Here is a 19,190-nt window from a genome sequence, read left to right as displayed (position 1 = left end):
GGCTCAGTAGTTGTGGTGCACGGGTTTAGTTGCTCCGCGGCATGTGGGATCTTCCTGGACCAGGGCTCGAACCCGTGTCCCCTGCATTGGCAGGCGGATTCTTAACCGCTGCGCCACCAGGGAAATACCAATTCAATGATTTTTAAAGTAAATTTACAAACCTGTGCAATAATCACTACAATTGAGTTTTAGAACATTTCTATCACACCAAAAATTTCCTAGTACTTTTTTGCATTCAATCCTTGCTACCACTTCCAGCCCTGGGCAACCACTGGTCCGTTATCTGTTGCTATAGATTTGTCTTTTCTAGAAATTTCATTTAAATGGAATCATTCCTATGCAATCTTTTGTGTCTGACTTATTTCACTTAGCATAAGATTCCTGAGGTTCTTCCACAGTGTTGCATGTTCATTGTAGTGGTTCATTGCTTTCCAGTGATGAATAATATTCCATTGTATGGATATATCATATTTTGTTTATTCAGTCATCAATTGATGGACATATAGATTTTTCTTTAGACTTTTGGCTGTTAGGATAATGATGCTAGGGGTATTTCTTTGTGTACAGGCGCTTGTGAAGACATATCTTTACTGCTCTTGTGTAGGTACCTAGGGGTGGAATTGTTGAGTCCCAAGGTTAGTACTTGTTAACTTTTCAAGAAACTATCAAACTATTTTCCAAAGTGTCTGTGCCATTTAACATTTCCTTTTTGTTTTTTGGGGGGTGCTGTGTTGGGTTTTCATTGCTGCGCACGGGCTTTCTCTAGTTGCGGCGAGCGGGGGCTACTCTTCATTGCGGTGTGCGGGCTTCTCATTGCAGTGGCTTTTCTTGTTGTGGAGCACGGGCTCTAGGGCACGCAGGCTTCAGTAGTTGTGGGACGTGGGCTCAGTAATTGTGGCTTGCGGGCTTTATAGCACAGGCTTAGTAGTTGTGGTGTATGGGCTTAGTTGCTCCGTGGCATGTGGGATCTTCCCTGACCAGGGCTCAAACAGTGTCCCCTGCATTGGCAGGTGGATTCTTAATCACTGCACAACAGGGGAAGTCTGCCATTTTACATTTCTCACCAGTAACATGTGAAGGTTTTATTTTCTCCACATTTTTGCCAAAGCTTGGTACTGTCAGTATTTTGCATTATAGCTGTTCTACTATGTGTGTAATGATGTCTTATTGTGGTTTTAATTTGCATTTCTCTAATGACTAATGAAGTTGAACATCTTTTTATTTTCTTATTAGCCATTTATATATCTTTGGTGAAATGTTTATTCATATCTTTTGACCATTTTAAAATTGGGTTATTTGTCTTTGTTTATTGAGGTTTGAGTTCTTTATGTATTCTAGATATATGTCTTTATCAGATATATGATTTTCAAATATATTCTCCTAGTCTATGGCTCAACTTTATTTTTTAATACAAATTGAAAAATTCAAATTCTAGGTCTTTTACATTTCCATATACATTTTAGAATAAGTTTGTCAATTTTAGGATAAGGTTGTCAATTACTACAAAAACAAACAAACACAAAACTCGATAGAATTTTGGTATAGAATATATGACATTCTCAGATCAAGTTTCATTGATCAAATTTCATAACAAAGCCTCTATTTATCTTTCTTTCATGGGTCATGTTTTTTTTTTTTGTTTTTTTTGTGGTATGCGGGCCTCTCACTGTTGTGGCCTCTCCTGTTGCGGAGCACAGGCTCCAGATGTGCAGGCCCAGCGGCCACGGCTCACGGGCCCAGCTGCTCCGCGGCACGTGGGATCCTGCCTGACCAGGGCATGAACTCGTGTCCCCTGCATCGGCAGGCGGACTCTCAACCACTGCGCCACCAGGGAAACCCCGTGGGTCATGTTTTAAGTGTCATCTTTAAAAATTTTGCCTGATCCAAGGTCCTTAAACTTGCCCCCTATATTTTATTTCATAAGATTTATAATTTTAGCCCTTGGATTTAGAGCTACAATGCATTTTATTTTGTATACGGTGTGAGGTAAGTGTTTGTAAGTTCATATTTATGCATATTGCACTCTAATTGGCCCAGTACTATTTGTTACAAAGGCTATCATTTCCCATTGAATTTCCTTGGCATCTTTGTTAAAAGTCATTTGAACATAAGGTCTTATTCCTGGACTCTGTATTCTGTTCTTTTGATCTATTTACCTAGCCTTATGCCAGTACTACACTGTCTTGATTACTGTAGCTTTATAAGAAGTTTCGAGATCAGGTGGTATAAGTTCTCCAATTTTTTTCTTCTGTTTAAAATTATTTTGGCTCTTCCAGATCTTCTACATTCCATATACATTTAAAATTTTTAAATTGTGGTAAATCATACATAACATAAATTCTACCATCTTACTCATTTTTAAGTGTATAACTCAGTATGTTCACATTATTGTGCAATCAATCTCCAGAACTTTATCTTGCAAAACTAAAACTTCATCCCCATTAAACAACATTGTACTTTGTTTCTATGACTTTGACTATTCTAGATACCTAATATAAGTGGAATCATACAATATTTGTCTTTTGGTGACTGACTTATTTCGTTTAGCATAATTTTCTCAAGTTCATCCATGTTGTGGCATATCAGTTTTCCTTCTTTTCTAAGGTTGAATAATATTTCACTGTATCTATATACCACATTTTATTTATCCATTCATGCACTGATGGACATTTGCATTATTTCTACCTCTTGGCTACTGCCAAGAGGTAGAAACAATGCTGCTATAAACATGGGTATGAAAATATCTCTTCAAGATATTTTGGATATATACCAAGAAACGGAATTGCTGGATCATATGGTAATTCTATACTTAATTTTTTGAGAAACCCCCATTTTCCATAGCTGCTGAACCATTTTACATTCCAATTAATAGTGCATGAGTGTTCCAATTTCTCCACATCCTCACCAACACTTGCTATCCTCTGTTGTTTTGATAGTAGCTATCCTAATGGGTATGAGATGATATCTCACTGTGTCCATATACATAATAGGATAAGTTTGTCAATTACTACAAAGAAAAATCTTGATGGGATTTTTTTTTTTTTTTTTTTTGCGGTACGCGGGCCTCTCACTGTTGTGGCCTCTCCCATTGTGGAGCACAGGCTCCAGACGCGCAGGCTCAGCGGCCATGGCTCACGGGCCCAGCCGCTTCGCGGCATGTGGGATTTTCCCGGACTGGGGCACGAACCCGTGTCCCCTGCATTGGCAGGCGGACTCTCAACCACTGCGCTACCAGGGAAGCCCCTTCATGGGATTTTGCGGAGTCCGTAAATCAATTTGGGGAAAATTGCCACTTAACAATATTGTCTTTCAGTCTATGAACATGATTTTGTTTCATTTATTTAGATCTCATTTTATTTCCTTTGTCAATGTTTTGTGGTTTTTAGTCTTAAGTTCTTGTGCTTTTCTGTTAAATGTTTTCCCAAGTATTTTATTCGTTTTGAAGTTACTGTGTATGTAATTCTTTTCTTAATTTTATTTTCAGGTTGTTCATTGCTAGTATATAGAAATAAAATAGATTTTTGAATGTTGATCCTGAGTTCTGTGACCTTGATGAACTCACTTATTATAATAGTTTTTTTTTTTAGGTACCTTGGGATTTTCTACATAAAGGATTGTATCCTCTACAAATAAAAGTAGTTTTACTTTTTCCTTTCCAACCTAGATGCCTTTTATTTCTTTTGCTTGTCTTAATGTGTTACCTAGAGCTGCCAGTAAATGTTAAAAAGAAGTAGTGAGTGTTTACTTCCTGGCTTTTTTTCTGATTAAGGGCAAAGCATATAGTCTTTCACCATTAATTCTGATGTTAGTTATAGGTTTTATTGTAGATGCTCTTATCAGTTTGAGGAAGTTCCTTTGTATTTCCTGTTTGTTGTGTGTGTTTCCTGCTCTTACTGAAATAATCATGCTGTTTGTCCTTTATTAACATGGCTTATTACAGTACTTGATCTTCAGATGTTATGATTGCATTAGTGGGGTATAATTTCACTTGGTCATGCTGCATAAGTTACATGTTGGTGGATGGAATTTGTTAATATTTTGGGAAGGAACTTTGTATCTACATTCATGTGGCATATTAAGCTGTAGATTTGTTTTCCTGAAATGTGGTTATCTACTTTGGTATCAGGGTTGTATTAGCCTTATAAAATTCATTTAGAGGTATTTCCTTGTCTATTTTCTGTAAGTGTTTGTATTGGATTGGTTTAATTTCTTCCTTAAATGTTGGATAGAATTTGCCAGTGAAGCAATCTGAGTCTGGGATATTTTTCATGGGAAAATGTTCAGTTACTAATTCAATTCCTTTACCTTATTATTCTACTTTTCTTCTTTTTCTTGAGTCAATTTTGGTAATTTGTGTCTTCATTGAATTTGTCCATTCAATCTAAGTTGTCCATTTGTTGGCGTAAATGTTTCAAATTCCACTATAATCCAGAAATTACTGTAGGTCTATAGCGATGTTTTTTATTTCATTATTGATTTGTTAATTTGTATTTTACTCTGTTTTTTTTCTTGGTCAGTTTAGCTAAAAGTTTATAAATTTTTAAGTCTTTCCAATTTTAGTTGCCTTGATTTTTTTGCAGTTGTTTTTATTTGATTGATTCTACTCTGATCCTTATTTTGTGAATTCTACCTCCTTTTGAACTTTTTTCTTTTCTTTTCTGCCTTCTTGAAGTGAAGCTTAGATTATGATTTTAGATTTTTCTTCTTTTCCAAAATAGCACTGAAAGCTATAACTGTCACTTTAACCACTGCTTTTACTGTATACCATTCATTTCTATATGTTGTGTTTTTATTTCCAGTCAATTTTCTAATTTTCTTTGTGACTTATTTTTCATCCAAACATGATTTAGAAATGGGTTGTTCAACTTCTAAATATTTTATTATTTCCCAAAACTATTTGTTCCTGATTTATATATTTTTGTTGAGATCAGAGAGCATACTTTCTATGATTTCAATTCTTATGAATTTATTAATACTTATTTTATGTGGAGCATATGTCTGTCTTGGAGAATGTTCCATGTAATCTTGAAAAGAATTTGTAATCTGATGTTGTGAGGTTGAGGATTCTTTAAATGTTATTTAGGTCAAGTTACTTGATGTCGTTAAAGTTTTCCATGGCCTTACTGATTTTCTGCCTAGCTGTTTCATTAATTTCTGAGAAGGAGGTATTGAAATTTCTAATGGAACAGCTAGGCAGAAAATCAGTAAGGCCATAGTGTTAATGATAATGCTAATGATGTTGCTATATATGATTTTATGCTTCTGAAAGAAATTAAGAAAATAAAAGAGAAAATAAATACTTAAGCATCTTTTCTATTTACTCATGTATTTATGCTTCCAGGCCTCTATCTTTCTTCTGGTAGATTTAATACCTTTCAGCCTTAAAACCTTTCTTTAGTATTTCTTGTAAGGCTGATATGCTAGAAATGAATGATCCTCTTTCTGAATATAAAATTATCTTTGGCAGTTTTTCCTTTCAGCACTTTGTATCATTCCATTACCTTCTGGGTCTCCATTTTCTCAGATGTGAAATCAGCTTGTTATTCATACTGATGTAGCCTTATATGTAGTGAGTCATTTTCCCCTTTTTCCTTTCAAATTTTTCTATTTGTCTTTGGCTTTCAGTAATTTGATTATGCTATGTTTTGGTGTGGATCGCTCTATGTTTATCTTTCTTGGGACCTGTTGAGCTTTGTGGATTTTTTTTTTTTATTTTTTTTTTATGCGTTACGCGGGCCTCTCACCGTTGTGGCCTCTCCCGCTGCGGAGGACAGGCTCCGGACGCGCAGGCTCAGCGGCCATGGCTCACGGGCCCAGCCGCTCCGCGGCACGCGGGATCCCCCCAGACCGGGGCACGAACCCGCGTCCCCTGCATCGGCAGGCGGACTCCCAACCACTGCGCCACCAGGGAAGCCCGCTTTGTGGATTTTTGAAGTGATAATTTTTCATCAAATATGAATATTTGGGGCCCTCATTTCTTATAATTTTTATGCTCATTTCTCTCCCTCTGATATTCCCACTAAATGTATGTTGGATGCTTGATGCTGTCCCATAAGTCTTTAAAGCTGTGTTCTTTTTCTTTAATCTTTTACATTTTTCTTTTCAATTTAGATGATTTATCTTGGTCTGTCATCAAGTTGATTGAATCTTCTTCCTTTCATATCAAATCTATTGTTAGTTTATAGAAGTCATACTCAAGAATTTTCACTTGGGTTTTTTCTGTGATTTCCATTTATAATCAGCGCTTATATAGATCTCATTTTCAGGATCATTCCATTAAGTGTTTGTCTGGTCCACTGCTCTTCCCAACTGGGACCAAAACCTCAGGCTGTCAGAACCGAAGGTTTTCCCCATTCATTTATAACCAAATTTTCTAGTTCACTGATAATGCCAATGTAACTTCAAGACTCTGTCCTCCCCTGGCAATCAGGCACACTCCCTGTTCAGCAAGGCCAGTCTTGCCTTAGTAATTGACAGACTTGGGAAGGGACATTTAATATAGGAATAGCCCCATGCAGGGAAGCCTTACACTTTTACTGTTCTTCATTAATTTCAGCGTAGTTTTTCTTGAATAAATATTTCTTAATTTGTTTGCTTTTGGTTGGTTTCCAGAGTTCTGAAATGGTTTTTAACAAATTTATCCAGTTTAGCATTTGTTGTATGGTGATAGAATTATTTACTGACCTCTTCATTATACCGTCGTCAGAGGTCTATTGAATTTGGCAGGAATTCTATTTTCTGGATATCTAAACTGTTTATCTTATTTACAGAGAAGTAGTATGCTATCATGATGTAGATAAAATGATAGCAGTCATTTGAATGCATTTCTTTATGTCATCACTCTGCTAGGTGTTTTTCTTAAAAGATATGTATTCACAACAGCCCTGCAAGGTAGAGATTGTCTTCATTTTACAGGTGTAAACATTTAGGCTTAGAGAGGTAAATGATTTGCCCTTTTGTGCTGTTATTAATAGTGCCACTTATTTTGTCTGTGTTGACATTGACTCAGCTTGGGTATAAGGAATGAATATTCAAATGGAATTTTTAGTTATTTTTATCTCAGTAAGTCAATTAAATTAGATTCAACCAATATTTCTCAAGTACTTACCCTCATCAAACAATGTTCTAGTTGCAAAGCATGAAGGACAGGGCTGCAGGGAGGAGAATTTTATATATATATGTGTGTGTACACATTTATATATATGACGTCGTCCCCCCTCTCAAGGAATCAAGGAATTCATCATCACAAAAGAGAAGATAGATATTTTCAAACAACTGTAACACATGACTAGGTGTTCTGACATAGTGATTCTCAAACCTTAATGTATGTTAAATTACATATTAAACTGCAGATTCTGATTCCGTGAGTCTGAGTGGGACATAGATTTCATATTTTTAGCAAGCTTTCAGGTGATGATAATACTATTGATATATGGATCACACTGAAAAGCAAAGCTCCAGCATAGATGTAAGCTGGGAGTTATAAGAGCACCCAGAAGACATGAGGTTTTTTTGCTGTGGTTAGTTAAGGAAGAAAACATCATCTCAAAAGGATAAACAGTTTGCTCTTGGAGTGATGTCAACATCATGGTAACATGAGATGCTCTGTCTCTCTCCTTCAGTCTACAACTAGTAAAACATCCATAACTCAGCAAAGCTTCCTCTGTCCAACACACTAGGATGCCAGAGAGTTCTACACGTCTGTACATCTGGAAGTGAGTGGACTGGAGCACAAAGAGGAGGCAGAACTGTTGGAGCATTGGAGGTGGTACCCATGATCCCAGCCTGCTGACCATGGCAGGTGATCCCACAGCCCCAGAGAACCCAGTAGCAGAGCACATAACTCCAGAATCCCAACTGCAGTGGCACCCATGGTCACAGGGGACCAGGCAGCAGTGCTGGCGGCAAGGGCCCACAACCATGGTCCCTCTATCCATGGTGGGTGCCTGTGCTTCTGGCCTCCCCCTACCTTTGGCAGTGGCATCCTTGAACCTGACAACCCCAGATGCAGCAGGGGTACTCTTGACCCATGCTACTCTCCCCACAATCCGGGTGACCTTGGATGCGGTGGGGTGTCTATTACCCTGGTGTCCCCAGTGGCAAAATGCTAGCAACAGCAGTGACACTGGCACAGCAAGGCACCAGCAACCCCGGAGACCCAAAGAGTGACAACTTGGATACTGAGGACACCTCTGACAGAGGCAGTGGAAGGTGGAAAGTGCCCATTCTCAAACATAGCCAGAGGCAGCTCAGGTAAGAGAAACCAAAAACTTGTGCTGTAGTGCCACCTACTGAAAAACAAAAGAAAGGCTTCTAATATATACCAACTTGTTTAACTGTTAGAATCAAAGCTAAAAAGCTTTATCTAAATAAGACAGGTGTTTGCTACTTCAAATGCGCTGGCAGAGGAACAACTCCTCAAGCACCATGAAAAACCACGATAACACAGTATCATAAAAAGAAAATGACAATTCTCTAGAAATCAAACTTAAAGTCATAGAATCATGCAATCTAACTGATAGAGAATTCAAAATAGCTGTCATGAGGAAACTCAGTGAGTTACAAGAAAACTCAGAAAGACCGTTCAAATGAGCTCAGGAATAAAATTAATGAACAGAGGGAATACTTTAGCAAAACTGAAACTCTGAAAAACAGAACAAACAGAAAATCTAGAGCTGAAGAACTCAATAAATGAGATGAAGAAGGTATTAGAAAGCACTGGAAATAGAGACAATATGGAAAAAAGAATTAGTGAACGCAAAGATATAAATATAGAAGTGATTCAGGTAGAAGAGAAGAGAGAACTAAGATCTTTTAAAAATGAAGAAATTCTATGAGAACTATCCACCTCCATTAGGAAAGGCAGCATAAGGATAATGGGTATCCCAGAAGGAGAAAAGAGGGAGAAGGGAGCAGAGAGTTTATTTAAAGAAGTAATAGCTGAGAACTTCCCAAATCTGAAGGATCTGGAGATACCAGTCCAGGAAATTAAGAGAACATATTATTATCTCAGTGCAAAAAGACCTTCTCTAAGACACATTATATTAAAACTGTCAAAAGGCAATGATAAAGAATTTCTAAGGCAACCAGGAGAAAAAAGATAGTAACTTACAAAGGAACCCTCATTAGGCTATCAGCAGAAACTCTACATGCCAGATGAGAGTGGAATGACATTCTCAAAATATTGAAAGATAAAAACTATCAGCAAAGAATACTCTACCCAGCAAAGTTATTTTTCAGATATGAAGGAGAAATAAAGCATTTACCAGACAAACAAAAGCTGAGGAAGTTCATCACCATTAGACCTGCCTTACCAAAAATGATAAATTAATTAGGTTGTTAAACAATTATAGCATAGAGGTTAAAGGGGAAAAAGCAGTAAAAATAAGTATAGACACTTCAATTTGGTTACAAACTCACAACATAAAAATGGATAATTTGAGACAACAAAAACATATAAAGGGGAAGAGGACAAGAATGGAACTTGAATAGGCAAATGAAGATAATATGCTATCAGCAGAAAAAGGACTATTTTATCTATGAGACTTTTATATAAACCTCATGGTAACCACAACACATAAATCTAGAGCAGAGGCATAAAATATAAAACAAGAGGAAACTGTGAAAAACATTGTAGGAAACTACCAAAGTAAAGTGGCAGATAGAAACACAAGGAAAAAGAAACAATGGAGATATAGAGCAACCAGAAAACAAGATAAAATGGCAGTACTAAGTCCTTATCTGTCATTAATCATCCTAAATGTGAATAGATTGAACTCACCAGTCAAAAGACACAGAATGGCTGGATGGATTAAAAAACAAGAACCAACTCCATGTTGCCTCAGGAGACTCATGTCAGCTCTAAAAGCAGACATAAGCTTAAAGTAAAGGGATGGGAGATGATATTCTAAGAAAATGGTAGCCACAGGAAAGTGATTGTAAACATACTCATATCAGTTAAAATAAACCTCAAGCTAAAAAAGTAACAAGAGACAAATATGGACATTATATAATGATAAAGGGAACAATTTATCAAGAATATATAACATTTATTAATATATTTGCACCTAACATAGGAGCACCAAAATATATAAAGCAATTATTAACAGACCTAAAGGGAGGAATTGACAGCAACACAAAAATAGTTAATAGTAGGGAACTTTAATACCCTGCTTACATCAGTGAATAGATCATCCCAGTCAGAAAGTCAACAAGGAAACAGCAACCTTAAATGAAACATTAGACCAGACAAATTTGATAAATTTGTACAGAACATTCCATCCAAATGCAGCAGAGTACACATTCTTCTCAAATGCACATGGAACTTTCTCAAGAATAGACCATACGTTTCGGCACAAAACAAATATCAATAAATTTAAGACAAGTGAAATCATGTCAAGCACCTTTTCTGGTGACAGTGATATGAAAATAGAAATTAATTATAAGAAGAAAGCTGGAAAAGTCACAAGTGTATGAAGACTAAACAGCTTGCCAATGAACAACTGTTGGGTCAATGAAGAAGTCAAAGGAAAAATAAAAAAATACCTGAAGACAAAAATGAAAATACAACCTACGAAAATCTATGGGATGCAGCAAAAGTGGTACTATGAGAGAAGTTTGTAGCATTACAGGCCTGACTCGAGAAACAAAAAACCTCTCAAACATTCTAACCTTACACCTAAAGGAACTAGCAAAAGAAGAACAAATGAAGCCCAAAGTCAGTAGAAGAAAGGAAATAATAAAAATCAGAGTGGAAATAAATGAAATAGAGACTTTAGGCAATAGAAAAGATCAATTAAACAGAGGTCATTCTTTGAAAGGATACAGTTGACACACTTTTAGCTAGATTCACTAAGAAAAGAGGAGGTTCAGATAAATAAAATTAGAAACAAAAGACTAAAAATTAGAATGGATACTACAGAAATACAAAGGATCGTAAGAGAATGTTACAAATAGATATACACCAACAATAGGACAACCTAGCAGAAATGGACAAATTCTTAGAATCAATCTTCCAAGACTGAATCATGAAAAAATAGAAAATGTGAATAGACCAATCACTAGTAAGGAGATTGTAACAGTAATCACAAACCCTTCAGAAAGCAAAAGTCCAGGCCTAGACAGCTTCATGAGTGAATTCTACCAAACATTCAGAGAAGATTTAATACCTATCCTTCTCAAACTCTTCCAAATATTTGAAGAGGTGGGAATGTTTATTTTACAAGACCAACATTACCTCGTTACCAAAAACCAAACAAGGACAGCACAAAAAAATAAAATTACAGGCCAATATCGCTGATGAACGTAGATGTGAAAATTCACAACAAAATATTAGCAAACCAGATATAATACATTTAAAGGATCATGTACAATGATCAGGTGGAATTTATTCCAGGGATGCAAAAATGATTCAACATTCACAAATCAATCAACATGATATACCACATTAACAAAATGAAGGAGAAAATCAAGTAATCATCTCAAAAGACGCAGAAAAAGGACTTGACAATATTCAACACCCATTTATGATAAAAACTCTCAATAAAATATGTAGATAAGTAATATACTTCAAAGTAATAAAGGCCATATATGACAGATTCACAGCTAACATCATACTCAATGATGAAAACCTGAAAGCTATCCCTCTAAGATCAGGAACAAGACAAGGATGCCCACTCTTACTACTCTTATTTAATATAGTATTGAAAGTTCTAGCCAGAACAATTAGGTAAGAAAAAGAAATAAAAAGCATCTAAATTGGAAAGGAAGAAGTTAAATTGTCACTATTTGTGGATGACATGATTTTATTTACAGAAAACCATAAAGACTTCATTGAAAAGCTATTAGAATAATAAACAAAAACCATAAATTTGCAATCAATATGAAAAAGGTTGTGTTTCTATACACTAGCAACAAATTAGAAGAGAGAGATATTAAGGAAAAAATTCATTTACCATTGCAATAAAAAAATAAAATATCTAGGAATAAATTTAACCAAGGAGGTGAAAGGCCTGTGCATGAAAACTATTAACAATATTGCTGAAAGAAATTGAAGAAGACACAAACAAATGGAAAGATATTCTGCAATCATTGGAAGAATTAACATTGTTAAAAATAACATATGAGTGATATATTTTTCACATATGTAGGAACTTTTAAGTATTATAAAATAGCATGTAATAGTATTGTGAATTTCTAATCTTAATGATTCTGTTAAATTTTATACCTCTTAGTTAGGGGATAGATGGCTTAAGTTTGTTGTATAATTCTACTCTTAAAGAATACTTTTAACTTTGTTGCTCAAAAGTTTTGTTTTTTCAAAGTTCATGTAGCCCTCCAATTCCCCTCTCTCCTGCAATATGTAGGTGAGATGAGTGAAAGGAGTATCTCTATTCCTCCCTTCAATGTGCTAGTGCTTGGTCAAACATGAAAATAAATAAGCACAATAAATGTAATTAAAAACAAGGACTTAACAATCTAATCTCTGCACAAGCAGTTGTATATATCAATGTTATATATGAAAGTTGTTAAGAGAGTAAATCATAAGAGTTCTCATCATAAGGAAAATTTTTTTTCCTATTTCTTTAATTTTGTATCTATATGAGATAATGGATGTTCACTAAACTTATTGTGGTAAACATTTCATGATATATGTAGTTTTGTTTTGTTAAATGGAAGGAACAATGTTCATATCCATTATTAGAGATACAATTGAATAATTTTAAGTTTCAGAAAGTCAAAAGTAAAACACATTTCCTGTGTTAACATAATTTGTTAGGGAAAAGGGATTAGGCTGGAAGAAGGAAGACCTTGATTCTAACTCAGGCCGCAGCGTTTTGTATCCACTTGGCTTTGACCTAAGCTTTATGAGCTTGGGTTTTCTTGTCTAAGTAATGGGGATCACAATTCTGTTCACTTTCCTTGTAAAATTCTTTTAAGAATGAGAAAAATGAGTATACATATACACTCTAACAACCAAGAAGAGTAATATTTAAATGTAAGGTGTCATGGGAAAAAAAATTCACATTTATTGGCATTTTATTTATGTTGAATTAATGGAATCTTAAGACATTTAGATATAGGATTCCAATTTATCAGTTATTCATGATATTTATCTTATTTTTTAGCACTAAATTTATTTATTTGTTTGTTTTTATTTTTGGCTGTGTTGGGTCTTTGTTGCTGAGCGCAGGCCTTCTCTAGTTGTGGTGAGCGGGGGCTACTCTTCCTTGTGGTGCGCGGGCTTCTCATTATCATGGCTTCTCGTTGCAGAGCACGGGTTCTAGGTGCTCAGACTTCAGTAGTTGTGGCATGTGGGCTCAGTAGTTGTGGCTTGCAGGCTCTTGAGCACAGGCTCAGTAGTTGTAGCGCATGGGCTTAGTTGCTCTGCGACATGTGGGATTTTCCCGGGCCAGGGCTCGAACCCGTGTCCCTTGCATTGGCAGGCAGATTCTTAACCACTGCACCACCAGGGAAGCCCACTAAATTTAACTTAAGAATAAAAATCATTTTTTTGGCCATTTAAGGGTCTCTTAATATGCTACCTAAAACTGTTATAAAAATTACGGAATCATTGATAGCAAGATTCATTTTAGGACAGAAATAATCTTTGTTCTATGCTATTTAAATATATATATATATTTGAATGTTAATTCTATCTTGATAATTTTATATAAAATACTATTGTTTTTTGATATTTTTTAAAATATAAACTAGAAATTTTAACCACCTTTGAAGTCAATAGTACTTTATTCTAGGCAATTTAAAATCAGGTTAAATTGGATTACTTCTCTTAAAAAAATATTTGTTAAAATGCAGATGTTTCTGGAAAAATGAAACATTACCATTGGCTTAATTTCCTTTTTTTCTTGATAAATCAAGTTTATTCAGGTTTAATTTATGAACAATATAATCACACGTTATTTCTGTGTCCACATTGTTTAAAAATTGTGGTAAAATACAAAAAATGTAAACATAATCATCTTAACCATTTTTAAGTTCAGCAGTGATAAGTATGTTCACATTGTTGTATAAAATGCACTCCTTTGAAGTGTGCAGCTTGATTAGTTCTGAAAATACATTACAATACACGTGTGTAATCTTCAGTATAAATAAATACACAGTATTTCTATCACTCCCCAAATGTTCCTTTGTGCCTCTTTATAATCTCCACTAACCCCAAACCAAGTAATGTCCTCAAGAAGACAACAGGTGCTGGCAAGGATGTGGTGGAAAGGGAACCCTCGTACACTGTTGGTGGGGGTGTAAATTGGTGCAGCCACTATGGAAAATAATATGGAGTTTCCTCAAGAAATTAAAAATAGATCTACCATACGATTCAGCAGTTCCAGTTCTGGATATATAGCCAAAGGAAATTAAAACAGGATTTTGAAGAGATAGATACACTCCTATATAGCATCATTCACAATATCTAAGATATAGAAACAACCTAAATGCCCACCAATAGGTGAATGGATAAAAAAGATGTGGTATATATGCACAATGAAATATCATTCAGCCATGAGAAAGGAGGATATCCTTTTGCTATTTGTGACAACATGGATCGACCTTGAACACATTATGCTAAGTGAGATATGTCAGACAGAGAAAGACAAATACTGTATGATATCCCTTCTATGTGGAATCCAAAAAGTCAGACTAATAAAAAACAGCAAAATGGTGTTTACAGGGGACGGGGCCATGAAGGGGATAAGACTGGTGTTTAAGGGTACACACTTGCAACAAGTAGTAAATAAGCCATGGAGATCTAATGCACAGTATGAGTATAGACAACAATTTTGTATTATAAATATGAATTTCTTTTAAAAATAAGGACTGCTTAGGTCTGTAAAGGCTTTTTGATGATCTTTGGGAAAATTTGGAGCAGATGCCATAGGTTTGTATATGGACAGCAATATGTGTGCATAGGTCATTTTAGTCACTTTTCCTAGATAAATTTATTAATTCAGTATGAAGTAACACTAGTTAATTTGATGTTCACTGATTTATTCCAGAATCAGATTGCAGTGAATCTTAATAGATTTACTAAAGATCATAACTGGAAAGTAGTCTTAGCTATTTAAATAGGTAGCTAGATGAAAATTTTAAAATAGGCACATTTTCATGGGAGAGTATAAAATAATCATTTCTGACCCCTGCTGAAGTTTTCCTCTATCTTGAGAACATTTGCTAAGAAGTAAGACCTATTACTTGTGTTCCTAATGTCAGGTTTTCAGAGAGTCTCCGAAGTGCCTGCATCTTCCCTCTGGAGTTTGTTTGGTTCAAGCTCAGATGGGATCCAGAATCCTGCAGGGTCTCCTTGGGCAAACCAGGCTTATTGCCGATGGGAAGTCCTTTAGAGAATAGGGCCTTCCTGAGATTTGCCTGTTCTTTTCCGGCCACTCTGAAGGCACTTGAAAAGGCTTTTTGAATTCTTGTTTCCCAGTTATTTATTTTAATTCTGTAATTCTCCCTCTCCCTCCCCCAGCACCTTATTTTTATGTTATTTTGCCATATGCTATTTACCAGGCACTGTGGTAACCACACAAAGATCGAAGAAGACATGATGTTTTTCTTCTGTGAACTTTTATGGTGTAGACAGACATCAAAAGATGATATAAAATCAATACTGTGTGGGCTGGTAGGAATCTCCACAGTGTAGGAAGAGGGTGCAGAGAATGGGCGCCTCATGCATCTGTGGGAGGGCGGCAGGGAGAGATGCCTAGACCCATGGGAGTAACTTGGGGTGAATCTAGCAGGAGAGGTAGGAGTGTGCCCAGCAAAGAAGATAATAGAGGAGGGAGGGCCTTCCTGGTAAGTGAAACTCATGAACAAAGACATGGCGAGAAGAACAACTTGGAGTTTGCCAGGGCACTTCTGGATGTGCACTTTTGAGTAGTTGATATTTCCTAAAGATGTTTTATCACCAACAAAATACTCATTACGGCTTATTCAGGCTCCCGCTAGATTATACTTAGTTCTTTAGCCATGATGTGCGCAAAATAGCACAGCTACCTATTTAGGGTCGATATGGTGGAAAGGCTAGGAGTCATTAGAATTATACACACCTGGGGTCACTTCCCAGCTCTGCCACCCACTCACCATGTGACCAAGGGCAAGTTATTTAAACCCTCAAAACTTTCCTTTCTTTATCCCTAAAACAATGATAAAAATAGTTATGCTTTAGAGCTGAGGATTAAATAACATGTTTTTAAGATACTTAGGATAGTATGAGCTCAAACTAGCCCTTCAGTAGATGGCAGCTGTCACTATTATATGGTTGATGTAAATGGCAATTTGTATTATTAAATATTAAATAAAATGCATTGAATTTTATTTATTAGTCATAGAATAATGAAAACAGGATTTAATATATCTAAATTAGTTAAGATGACATATTAGGCTTTTTATTCCTATTTTGTTTACTTATAGGCAAAATCTCAAATATTATCCAATCTATTGGATGTTGCCCATCAGTTTATAAAGAAAGTTAATCCGGATGAACCCAAAGGGGAGAATCATTCTACAAAAGGGATTAGTGAAAGTCAGCATAAAAACAAATCTCTTCTTCTTCAGGGGAGCAGCTCTGAGGTAAGCTGAGGAAAATATAGTAGACATTTTCTGTCATACATGATCATGGAAACTGTCATTCATATACTCAAGTAGAGCTGTAGAGTTTTGGAGATTATTTGATCACATTGTTGGTTCATATGAATTTGTTTTTTTATTAATCAGAAACACTTTCACTGTAAAAATCCTTTTAAAGAGATTGCTTTGAGTTCTCTGGCTACTAGTTTTTTGATGAATGATCCTTTGATCATATTGCTTTCCAGGCATTTTCACCACATCAGGAAATGAATATTTGGGAGAAATATAAAAAAAAAAAAACCACAATGCAATATAACAATTTTATATTAATCAGGATCTCAGAGAGGCTAAAAATACAAAACCTTGCCAAGTGTTTTAGGTGAGAGGCAATTTCACAGTTATTTAAAATCAGATTTATACCAAATTGTGTGGTCATTCAGATTGATTACTGACCCTATGATATACTAGATAAGCTTTCATCAGCTCATGTTTGTGTTTTAATAATAGACTTGTTGTATTGATTCTTTAGCAAGAAAGAAACTTCCTCAAATTTTGATCCTTGTAATTAATAATCCTCATTCTTTTAGATGCCACTAGCCTTTTCACTGTAGTTCAGAAATAGTAACTTGGCCAGAGTCACACAGCTTGTTACTTTGTGACAGAATCAGACTTGAACTTCAGTCCCGTGAGTTCCTAACCTTTGCTCAGAGAACATAAAAGAAAACATGCACTATGGTAGTAGGCCCTCTTTACAGCGGAGAAACTATACTTGAATTGTCCAGGAAGGTTAGCAGTTTGGCATGAATTTCACTAATAGACCTGCCAAGGGTGCTTGTGAATAATCACTGAATGAGTTACAGTCTTATTAGAATATTAATGTACTGAGGACCGACTATGTGCCAGACACCATCCTACATATTTCACGTGTATTATCTCATTTTCCCCTTTTAAAATTTTTTTCTTTTTTTTCAGATGAGAAAATAGTGGCAAAGCGTTTTTTTTAATTGCCCAAGATATCATTGATAGTGGAACTTCAGTTTGAACCCAGGCCTTATGACCCCAAATTACCTGCTTTTAACCATTACCCAGAGGCTATGGTTTTAAGGGTTTCTCCTTCATGCCTGCCATTTTATCTAATTTATCCTACCAATAAAAGTAGTGATAAATCAACAGCTAACATTTATTAAACACTGTATGCTAGGCTTAATCCTTTAATTGCTTTATCTTATCCAATAATCAAAATAACCATATAAGTTTTACAATATTATCTCACTTAACAGATGAGAAAGCCAGAGAGGATTTAAGTAACTAGCTCTACTAGAAAGCTACAGAGCTACTCTTTTGCCTGCTCTTTTAATCCCTAAAATAAATGCTGCCTCTTGTCCCCATCGGTAACTGTGTATGCTGTATAGACCCTCCACCCTCCACCCCTGGTCTTAACTTAAAGCCGTTAATTCAGTGGTTTCATCCAGGAATGCACATTATAATCAACTGGAGAAACATTAGAGAAACACACATGACTGAGTTTAGCATCTCTCTGGGTGGGTCCAGATGTGTGGTTTTAACACCTGCTCAGTCATTCTGGTGAGTAGTCCTGCCTGGGCATCCCTGCTGTCGACCCTCAGGTGTGCACCTGTACACAGTGCACACACTAAAGAAATATCCCCCTCATATGCTTGGTACTACTCTGTGCTGAAGAGCAGAGGTTCTCCAACTGCAATAAGCATCAGAATCACTGGGTAAGTTTGTAAAAAATGTGCATTCCTGGCCTGCCACTCAAACTTCGATTTTTTTTACATCTAGGTTGGGCCCAGGAATCTGATTTTTAATTGGCTTACCAAGCAGTTTGAATGCCTGGAAGAGTCAAAATGTTGCTAAAGCCTGATATCTGTCTTAGGACTTTTCTTATGGATTCAAGCCAGTGGATATCCTTGGGAATGGGTGCAGTTCATGAAAGAACTTTCATTTTAGAGACTGAAACCTGGGTTTGAAATCCTGACTCTGGCTTTCTAGCTTTGTAACATCGGGCAGTTTACTTTAGCCTTTTGATCCTCTGTTTCCTTTTCTGGAAAGTGGGGATATTAAAACGTATTTTGTGGGGTATCATGTAGCCTACGGGGTAATGGATGCACAGCATTGGATTCCATGTGCTTCTTCAAATTTCCTAGCCCCTGTAGAATCGGGCAGGGTCCTGATGTGCTCTGAGTGGAAGTGAAATATGACAGTTCTGAGCTGAAACATTTAAGAGCCAATGCACTATCCTCTGGCTTTTTCCTATCCTGCCACCGCTGCGTGGAAGCCAAGTATTCCATAGGCATAGCTGTAAAATGCAAATGTCTCTGATTCATTGCTTGGAAAGGAGCTGCCCTGGAAAGCTGCTAGAATCACCAGAATACTTGACTCATTTTGTATTAAGCACTGAGTTTTCAGTGCATCTTCATGAGTGCAGCATACATACACACACGCATTCACCTGTTGCTTACTGAGTACCTGTAAATACCTTCCCACATACTTCTAAGACTCGGTATTTCCAAACGAAATTCATCATGTCTTCTCCAAAACCTATGGATGTTACAGTTGGTGGCAGCCTCTCTTCTAGCTTT

General features: G+C 36.2%; 1 protein-coding gene across 2 annotated transcripts in view; it reads left to right on the top strand.

Annotated features, from left to right (window-relative positions):
* ZBBX (zinc finger B-box domain containing) overlaps positions 1-19,190 on the top strand; it is a 105,572-nt gene that overhangs the window by 36,351 nt on the left and 50,031 nt on the right. For both annotated transcript variants that reach the window (XM_065876455.1, XM_065876454.1), the window contains exon 7: positions 16,432-16,590. In XM_065876455.1, coding sequence (XP_065732527.1) covers positions 16,432-16,590 — 159 coding nt within the window. The remainder of the gene's footprint in view (positions 1-16,431; positions 16,591-19,190) is intronic.

Source organism: Phocoena phocoena, chromosome 4 (genome assembly GCF_963924675.1).
Source record: "Phocoena phocoena chromosome 4, mPhoPho1.1, whole genome shotgun sequence".
NCBI classification, from domain to species: domain Eukaryota; kingdom Metazoa; phylum Chordata; class Mammalia; order Artiodactyla; family Phocoenidae; genus Phocoena; species Phocoena phocoena.
Note: the sequence above shows the minus strand (reverse complement) of the source record. Positions and strands in the feature narration are given on the sequence as shown.